At 32.9% G+C, this 11,167-nt stretch overlaps 1 protein-coding gene across 1 annotated transcript; it reads left to right on the top strand.

The window, feature by feature from the left end:
- Positions 1-6,262: 6,262 nt before the first annotated feature.
- On the top strand, positions 6,263-10,722 carry LOC138874781 (uncharacterized). Its single transcript, XM_070153565.1, has 6 exons — positions 6,263-6,361; positions 8,155-8,497; positions 8,731-9,037; positions 9,533-9,636; positions 9,793-10,157; positions 10,360-10,722. Exons 1-6 carry the CDS (start codon positions 6,263-6,265, stop codon positions 10,720-10,722), a joined length of 1,581 nt encoding a protein of 526 aa, XP_070009666.1.
- Positions 10,723-11,167: the final 445 nt, after the last annotated feature.

Here is an 11,167-nt window from a genome sequence, read left to right on the forward strand (position 1 = left end):
GGTTTGGTGTTGGAAAAAAAATTCAACCATAATTGATTTGGTTTAGTTTTAACTAAAGAAAGTCAAACCGAAACTAAATCAACCCGACATTATATATATAAAAGTTTTAGATATATTTAATTTATAAATATACTTATTGTGATGTAATTTATAAATATTTCTTAAAATTTTTTATAATTTTATCTTTTAAGGTATTATTCCAAGGTTGGACTTAGAACTTTTGAATGTTCCAATAAGTTTTATAGCCATTAATATTAGTAAATTAAATAATGCTAACAAAAGCCCTAACCAAAATCAAATTAATACTAATGCTAACAAAAGACATTCAATTCAATACTACGAACGGGAATGTACTGAATATCTATTTTTTGTTTTGCAATAATTTAAATAAAAATGCATAATCTATTTTTATTTTTTCTTTAGATTTTAGTTATGTAATTAATACTCCCTTATTAGTCTACTTATTTTAGCATGACTTAGTATTTTTAGATTATGTTTATTTTTATTATGGTCTTTTAATTAGCAATATTTATATTACATAATTTTATTGTCTTTATTGTTGAATATTTTAGGATAAGTCATGACACATCTCATATTTTGTATATTTTTTCTTGAAAAATACTTTATATTATTGTATCTTACTAGGATTAAAGAAATATTTTGAGCACAAGTTATATGTTTTGTTCTACGAAGATTTTACCGGAAAAACCCCCGAAAAAACCCGAATAACCGAGAAAAATCGAGATTGAAAAATCCGAGTTTTATTGGTTTGGTTTGGTCTTTAGATTTAATAAGCCGACACAATTGGTTTGGTTTGGTTTGGTAATTGTAAAATCTGAACCAACCCGACCTATGTACACCCCTACCGTTAAGCATAGGTTTTCTAGTTGGGGCAATGAACAATTAGTTGTTATACTAACTCTACTAGATCAAGCTATAAGTATCCAGCCCAGATCTTCCCATTAATTGCTCGAATTCATTTTGTCTATCAGTTATTTCAATTTTTCTTTAGAAGTCGTTTGGTTCATGAACTAGTTATAGATTTATAATAAATGAATTATTATGCGATTAATAATTGTACATAAATAGTATGCTAGATTATAATTAATGACTCGATAAGGTTATTTGTCTGGTATAATTACTATAATACTCCCGCAAAATATGAAATCCTAACAAGATGATTGAAAAATTCATGAATCAACAAAACCCACATTTGGCTCTTGGTTAGTTGCACAATACAAAAGTCACGGCAAGAAAACACTACCAAACTTATTTTAACATGAAAAGTGAATGTTATGTTTGAAAATACTATATGAAACAGAAAATACACAATACACATAAATGCACGTCACGCTCACGCAAATATCAATTGGCATTAATCAATCCATTAACATTAATATAACACACTCAGCACATTTATTTCTGTCATAATTTTTTTTGGCTCTCATGAATCTCATTTATAAGTCTACAAATATTATATTAAGGGCTAACAACATTTTTGGTCCCTAGGTTATCTTTTAATGAACATCCAAAGGGAGTGTTATAAATATATTATATTATGGATATTTATTTAGTACTCCATTGTAAATAAGCTTCCTGAAGAAGCTTATCCATATGGGACTCCACCGTAAATATGTTTATCTATTTAAGTACTCTATTGGAAATAAGCTTCCTGAAGAAGCTTATCACTTCGATACCCGGTTATGGATAAACATTACCCCCGGTAGAAGATTATCCATACCGGGTATAATAAGCTTATCCTTTCAGTACCCAGTTATGGATAAATATTATCCCCGGTAGAAGATTATCCATACCGGGTATAATAAGCTTATCCTTTCAGTACCCAGTTATGGATAAACATTACCCCCGGTAGAAGATTATCCATATCGGGTATAATAAGCTTATCCTTTCAGTACTCCGTTATGGATAAACATTGCTCTCAGTAGAAGATTATCCATATCTGGTATAGTAGCAGCTTACACAACAGCTTCCTTTCTTCTATAAATAGAAGAGATTTCAGTTCATTATGTACATCAGTTTGAATTCGAATAATATATCAGTTTCTCTCTATACTTGTCTTTACTTTATAGTCTTTATTTTATAACACGTTATCAGCACGAGACTCTGCCATCTCAAGCAAATACTTTGAAAGTATCTGAGGTACGAACTTTCTTTTTCTATATAATGTCAAATCTTTCTAAACTTGAATTTGTAGCCCTGGATATACTAGGCAAAAGCTACATGTCTTGGGTGCTTGATGCTGAAATTCATCTTGATGCGATGAGTCTGGTAGGCACCATCAAGGATAAAAATCAGGCATCAAACCAAGACCGTGTCAAAGCAATGATATTCCTACGCCATCACCTTGATGGGGGCCTGAAAATGGAAATCTCACTATTAAAGATCCAGTCATATTGTGGAATAATTTGAAAGATAGATATGACCACCTGAAGATGGTTGTTCTTCCATAGGCATATTATGATTGGACTCATCTAAGGCTACAAGATTTTAAATTTATAAGTGAATATAATTCTGCTATAATCAGGATTATTTCCCAATTGAAATTATGTGGTGATAATATTACTGATCATGATATGTTGGAGAAAACTTTCACCACTTTTCATGCCTCGAATATGCTCCTGCAGCAGCAATATCGAGAGATGGGATTCAAAAAGTATTCTGAATTTATCTCACATCTTCTTGTAGCCGAGCAACATAATGGGCTATTAATGAAAAATCATGAAAGCCGACCTACTAGTTCTTGTCCATTTCCTAAAATCTCAGTGAATGAGACGAACTTCCACCAAGCTAAGCGTGGAAGAGGTCGTGGCCCCAATCGTGGTCATGGCCATGGTCGGGGAAGAAATTTTAATCATAGTAATAATAATGCACCAAAGAACCCTCCTCACCACCAGCAGTGGAAAAGGAAGGAACAAAAGCATGAAGCGGTGCAAGCACCAAATGCAGAAAATGCATGCTATAGATGTGGAGGAAAAGGGCACTGGTCACGTACTTGTCGTACGCCAAAGCACCTGGTTGAGCTTTATCAAGCCTCCCTAAAGAAGACGGAGAAAAATGCTGAAGCAAATTTTATTTCTGAAGATAATTTAGACTTCATGCATTTGGATGTAGCTTTATCTTACACTCCCTGATGGAGAAACAAGTCCATGTGATCAGTGGTGAATCTGTAGAAATGTAAATATTTTAATTTTTATTGTTTGCAATAGATAGTACGGTTATGTAATTATTGCACATAAATAAAAGTTATGATTTGATAATGATGTTTACTATAATATATCGTATTTATGTCATTTTGAAGAATATGGATAACATTATTAGATCAACTTAAACTCTAGCAGAGTTTGCAAGAAATATACAACCACCAGGAGTGGTTATATTTCGTATATCTCATTGTAACTATATTTTATTAACCACCAGAAGTGGTATATGCCTATGATCACCAGAAGTGATAATTTAGACTTTCTATGGTTATACTTGAAGATAAGTTGCATAAATATTCTCTATATTAAATGCACGCCTCGATTTGCTCCTGAAGTAGTAAATATTTTAAAAGAGATTGAAGCATCACAATTTGATGTGATTAATGCGCATTCAGATAATTATGTTTGATTTCCTGAAAGATGAGAACTTTTGATAGTATTAATCCATTCCCTGAAGTGAATGTGACAATATTAATAAGTCGGGTAAATATGAACGCGTGCTTGATGTGAATATATTACAATTCACCTCCAGAAGAGGTAATATAATTGAGAGAATATATACTTAATATTTTGTATTTTAAATTTGCTCCTGAAGAAGTAACACAATTGAAATTGCCTCCTGAAGTAGGAAAATATTATGAAAAGGAGTTTTTGTGTGCTTAAACAATTGTTTTACATTGTTTATTTGATTGTGATTTTCTCTCATGATACCAGAAGTGTCTGAGCAATATTTGATAGTACAAAATGTATCATCAACTCCTGAAGAGCTAGCTGTTTTCCTAGAGGATACATGACACTAGTAGTGTCCGATAAATATTAGATTGTGGATAATAATGAAGGCTCTCGAAGAGTTTATATACAAATATGTCATTCATATTATATGATTATGGTCAAAACATATGTTGTATTAAACCTGAAGTTTACTAATACAAATAACTATCATATTGAGATTACAAATGACTGGAAGATTGAAAATCTTCATGTTTCCACAATCATATGGGGTAAAATAATATGTATATGAGAAGTTACCCGCCTTATATCTTCAATTTGTACTACATCATGTATCATAGTAAACCAGAAGTTTACTAATGCAAAGGTTTATGCCCTAAGAGATAGTACATGCTATGATAAACTTGAAGTTTTCATTTGTCTTTGAGCTATTTGAGAATTCAGATAAGCATATACTGAAAAATTTATATCATATTGAGACTACAAATAACTGAAAGATTGAAAATCTTCATGTTTCCACAATCATAGGAGGTAAAATAATATGTATATGAGAAGTTACACGCCTTATATCTTCAATTTGTACTACATCATGTATCATAGTAAACCAGAAGTTTACTAATGCAAAAGTTTATGCCATAGTAAACTAGAAATTTACTAAGAGATAGTACATGCTATGATAAACTTGAAGTTTTCATTTGCCATTTTTTGAGCTATTTGAGAATTCAGATAAGCATATACTGAAGAACTAGAAGATTCTTCAAGAATTCTCTTGCGTTGCTTGTTCTTATAATAAATTGATTATACCGGCTAAAGTTGGGATTAAGATCCCTAATTCTGAAATATACAAAAGGTGAATATGGGCTCATTCACCTATCATGTGAACCACTTATATATGCATATATGAGATGGTTACATGTGCGATTATTGTCAACCTGCAGTTTGGCATGTGAAATTGCTTTTCTCAGTTATGAGAATAATTTTCAGATTATTAAATCAAGATTAGTTCATCTTGATGATGTTGGTTTATATCCAAACTAGTTTAACATTGAATACCTCCGATTAATGGTTAAACCATTGCTTATGAGGACAAAGCTTCATGTGTTGGTCTAAGATTTTCTAAATTACATATAATAGCACTTGTATGCATCAGACCAACAATATATGATAAGTCCTCCACTCACAATTGGTTTAGGATCAGAAATCAAATATTTTTACTATCTTTTGATGTGTGGTATATGATTAATTTCTCTACCATAATGCACAAAGATATGTTTCCCAAAGAAGGTTGGGAATATATGTTAGTTTTTCTAACATTTGGGGAATGGAATAAACAGTTAAAAAATATGCTATATGAATCGAATTATCATTAATATGATCCTCACTTATAAGATAATTCAAGTCAAATGCCAGAAGCATTTGTTGATCCAAAATTAAATATCATATTTCAGCTACAAATGCTCCTATTAAAATTAAAGTCCCCGAAGGATAGAGTTTATAGTACGCATGAAGCATGGCAGACCAATCGATTCCAAAGGTAATAATTCTTGAAAAATGATAGGAGCTAATGATCAAAATGATCATAATAAGGAGGAAATAAGCTCTAGAAGAGCCCACGACATAACATTTCATGAAACTCCTGAAGAAGTTCAGGTACCTGAAAATAAAGAAAGTGATGAGATCTCAACAAGTTATGCCGCTTGCGAACCGATACAAAATAATCGTCGACGATATATTTGATACAATATAGTGCACAATATTGTAAAAGATTGCAAGGATCGGACCTGTAGTCCAGTCGTCCAGACACATGATGTCATGCCATTTAAATGCAAGCTATAACCTGATGACTCATTTGATTAAATCTAAATGAAGATCCCCGAAGAATTTAAAATACTTGAAGCATATAATTCAAAATATTGATAAATGTACTCGATCAAATTATAAAGATCTTTGTACGGTTTAAATCAATCTGGGTGCATGTGATATAATCGCCTCAGTGAATATTTGCTGAAAGAAAGTTGCATAAATGATGTTATTTGTCCATATATTTTTATAAAGAAAATATCATCAGAATTTGTTACACTTGCTGTTTATGTTAGTGACATAAATCTTGTTGGAACTCCAGAAGAGCTCCAAAAAGGCAATTGAATATTTTAAGAAAGAATTTGAGATGAAAGATCTTGGAAAAATAAAAAATTGTCTTTGGTCTGCAAATTGAATATTTAGCATACGAGATGTTTATCCATCAATTTGCCTATATAGAAAGGGTCTTTAAATGCTTTTACATGGACAAAGCGCACCCATTAAGTAGACCAATGGGTGCTCGATCACTTGAAATGAATAAGGATCCGTTCCGACCTCCAGAAGAGGATGAGGAACTCCTTGATCCTGAAATACTCTATCTCAATGCAATTGTAATGCATTTATGTATCTTGCTAATGCTAACAAAGGTGGTGCATATCGTATTGGTTATACAAATACAAGATTAGAATACGGAGACTCAAATATTTGAAACAAAAGTTTAATCAGGGGGAGTAAAATACGCGATGCACTCTTTTTTCCTTACTAAGGTTTTTTCCCACAGGGTTTTCCTTATAAGGTTTTTAATGAGGCACCTAGCAATGCGTATTACTAAATATATGTACTCTTTTTCCTTCACTAGGATTTTTTCCCACGTGGTTTTTCCTAGTAAGGTCTTAATGAGGCACATTATCTTTTAATGAACATCCAAGGGGGAGTGTTATAAATATATTATATTATGGATGTTCATTTAGTACTCCGTTATAATAAGACTCCTGAAGAAGCTTATCCATATGGGACTCCGCCGTAAATATGTTTATCTATTTAGTACTCTATTGGAAATAAACCTCCTAAAGAAGCTTATCATTTTGGTACTCGGTTATGGATCAACATTACCCCCAATAGAAGATTATCCATACCGGGTATAATAAGCTTATTCTTTCGATACTCCGTTATGGATAAATATTACCCCCGGTAGAAGATTATCCATATCTGGTACAATGAGCTTATCCTTTCTGTACTCCGTTATGGATAAACATTACCCCCAGTAGAAGATTATCTATACCTGGTACAATGAGCTTATCCTTTCAGTACTTCGTTATGGATAAACATTACTCTTAGTAGAAAATTATCCATATATGGTATAATAGCAGCTTACACAGGAGCTTGCAGTAGCAGCTTACACAACAGCTTCCTTTCTTCAAGCCTAAGTTCCCAAAATTTTCTGAATTCCGTTTTTTTATCAAAAACCCAACCAAACCACATCTGAATGACCTAAAATTTTGCACACACATCCCAAATGACACAACGGGGCCGTTGCAACTCTCGAAATTCCATTCCGACTCCTATATCAAAATCTCAACTATCAATCGGAAATCGCCAAAAATCCGATTTCGCCAATTCAAGCCTAAATCTACTCCGAACCTCCAAAATTCATTCCGATCACGCTCTTAAGTCCCAAATCACCTCCCGAAGCTAAATGAACCATCGGAAGTCACATCCGATCCCTTTAACACATGAGTCAACATCCGGTTGACTTTTCCAACTTAAACTCACTCTAAAGAAACTAAGTGTCTCAAACCTTACCAAATCCTTTCTGAACTCGATCCGACCGACCCGATACCACATAACATGGATAACAAAGCATAAAGAAGCAGAAATGGGGAAAACAGAGCGGTAACTCAAGAGACGACTGGCCTGGTCATCACATGAAGTTTGAGTTCCAAGTTTAAAAGTTAAGGACACATGGTCCTGAAGTTAGACTAACAAGGTCAAAAGTTAAGGACACTTGGTCCTGAAGTTTGAGTTCCATGTTCAAAAGTTAAGGATTCATGATCCTGAACTTCAAGTTTGAAGTTCAAAAGTTAAGGACATTTGTCCTTAACTTTGAATACCAAGTTCAAAAGTTAAGGACACTTGGTCCTTAACTTTGATTTCCAAGTTCAAAAGTTAAGGAAACTTGGTCCTTAACTTGATCCTGAACTTACAGTTCCTGTCCTTAATTTATACAAGGATTGCTCTATAAATATGTCCGGAATTTCCCATTCTCTTGACTTGCAGGATGGAAATAATATGTATTATAGTTGCTTTTAATGGTAGATGGACTGAAGACTATAAATATCTTGATCATCAAACAAAGCTTGTTATAGTACCTGAGATAATTCGATTTGAGGATTTCATTAAATAGATCTTTGAAGTTATTGAATTAGATAGAGATAAGTTTGAAGCAATGATATGGTTTGATATCAACCTGGGAACAAGCAAGGGAATGATTGTATCCAAAGATTTAGACATTCACACATGTATAGAGTTACTAAAAACTCATTCACTCTTCAAGGGTTGTCGTTTCATTGTTGATATTTCGGAAAGAAATTTTGGATCTACAAGCACATTTGAACATGTCAACAGAGAAAATCAACATGACAATCAAAACAAATACCAACAGATAATGGAACTAGATATGGTTGAATTTAAACCAATAACTGAAGAGTTGCTTCAAACATTTGATTATATTCAAGTGGAAGGACAAAGTATTATAGAGATTGACAACGAATAAGCTTTGGGTATTCAAGTCTTAGAGAGTGCACCGGTAATAGAAGAAGTTGCTGAAAAAACCTCTACTCAACTAACTAGACGAAGCTCAAATTCGAAACAAAAAGAATCCCCAACTACAATATTAAGAGAAAATGCTTCGTTGGATGAAATAAAAGTGGGATCAATATTTGACAAAAAGAAAATATAATTAACTGTTTTTTGAATATAGCAATTAAAGGACATTTTGAATTCAAGGTTGTTAGATCAAGCTCAACAAGATATTCGTTGAAATGCAATGATGATTGGTGTGGGTGGTGTGTGCGTGCTTTCAGAGTTAAAGACTCAACACTATTCAAGATAGTAAAGATTGAGAAAAATCATGACTACTCAGTTAACACTATGAAAGCTGATCAAAGGCATGCAACTTCAAAGTTGATTAGTGGTTACATTATTGACAATCTTCGAGACCCAAGGTTTGAAGTTACACCAGCTTTTGTCATGGCAGAAATGCAAAAATTGCATGGACTAGACATTGGGTATCACAAGGAGTGGCATGCTATTTAACATGCTTTAGCTTTAATAAGAGGAACTCTTGAAGAGAATTATGAATTATTGTCTTCATACTTGTATATAATGAAAAGTAAAAACCCGAGAATATATACTAACATAAAGATAGATGACAACAACATGTAAATAATCAAAAAAGAGATTATTAGTCTGTTTTATAAACTTTAGGACATGCTGTCCCTAACTAGTTTTTGATGTGTGCAGTCAAAAAGTTAAGGACACTTGGTCCTTAACTTTTGAACTCTAAGTTAATGATTGTTTGTCCTTAACTTTTGAACTTGTAACTCTAAGTTCAGGACTCCATGTCCTTAACTTTTGAGCTTGTAACTCTAAGTTAAGGACTGCATGTCCTTAACTTTTAAATTTGTAACTCTAAGTTAAGGACCAAGTGTCCTTAACTTTTGACCTTGGAAGTCTAACTTCAGGACTACCTGTCCTTAACTTCTGTTATACTATATTTTCAGGTTTCTTTATATGTTTTATGCATATGGATCATCAATAACTGGTTGGAATCATTGTAGGCCAGTGATTGTTGTTGATGCAACTTTTTTGAAGTCAAAATTTTGTGGTGTTTTAATGATTTCAGTTTCAAAGGATGCAAATAACCAAATTTTCCCACTAGCCTTTGGAATTGCATAATCTGAAAATAACAATTCCTATGAGTGGTACTTTAGTGAGCTTTGCAATGCAATTGGGAGACGTGAGAATTTAATTTTTTTATCAGACAGGCGTCAAGCTATTGCATATGGTATTGCAAAGGTATATCCTGAAAGCCATCATGGGATTTGTATCTATCATTTGGAGCAGAACCTAAAGCAAAGGAAAGTGAAAAGTGAGGTCATAAAACTTTTTCAAAGTGCTGCAAGAGTATACATGTGCAAAGAATTTGATCTATACATGTCAGATATAACAAAAGTAAATAAGAATACTTATGACTACTTGATGGAAGAACCACCGGAAAGGTGGGCACTTTCTTGTAATCCACGACGAAGATATGACATACTCACAACAAACATAGTTGAGTCAATGAATTCTGTGCTATTAGAAGCAAGGGAGCTGCCTATATTAAGAATGATGAATTTCATCCAAGTGAAACTACAACGTTGGTTTTATGAAAGAAGAAATGAAACAGAAGGAATTTTTTATGACGTTTCTTGTTGGTAGAAAAGGAATTGAAGAAAAAGATAGATTTAGCATTTACTTTGAATGTAAGTATTATGTTCTTTGTTTAGTTTATTATTTTAATGATAATTTAACATAATGTACTAACTTATATTTTTCAACATTGAAGGTCTTCCCTGTTGATTCATGGCGTTCTAGAATTGAGGAAGAAGGAATTACTTTCTTGGTGGACTTAAACAAAGTAACATGTGATTGTTTTCAGTTTCAATTTGATGAATTACCATACATACATGCAATTGCAGTTATCGAGAAGAGAAACATCAAGAAGTCCAACTTTTGCTCGCACTGGTACTTAAAGGAATCTTGGTTGAAAACATATGAAATACAAATACATCCTGTAAGACATACTGATTCTTGGATTGTACCAGAGAGTGTTAAGTCACAAATTATTAAACCTCCAGATTTCAAAGTGCCACCAGGTAGAAGGCAAAAGAAAAATTGGTCGTTGCAGCTACCGAGTCATCAAAAATAACATTCAAATGTGGTCGTTGCAGAAGAATTGGTATAGAACAGCTTGTATATATTCTCCGGTAGTCCATCCATTTTCAAGGAAGCATAGAGAATAGTAGATATATACACTTATATTTATCTACTCTTTTACGTTTTTGCTATAAATTGGATTCATTTACATTGTTTTTATTTGAGCAAATGTCCTGAATATTCAAAGTTTCTTTGCGCTTACATGCTTTTTATTTCTTTTGAGTTCCAAGTTCAAAAGTTAAGGATGCAGTCCTTAACTTAGAGTTCCAAGTTCAAAAGTTAAGGACACTTGGTCCTTAACTTAGAGTTCGAAGTTCAAAAGTTAAGGACACTTGGTCCTGAACTTCAAGTTCCAAGTTCAAAAGTTAAGGACACTTGATCCTTAACTTTGAATTCCAAGTTTAAAAGTTAAGGACACTTGGTCCTGAACTTCAAGT

This window comes from Nicotiana sylvestris, chromosome 8 (assembly GCF_000393655.2).
Source record: "Nicotiana sylvestris chromosome 8, ASM39365v2, whole genome shotgun sequence".
NCBI lineage: Eukaryota > Viridiplantae > Streptophyta > Magnoliopsida > Solanales > Solanaceae > Nicotiana > Nicotiana sylvestris.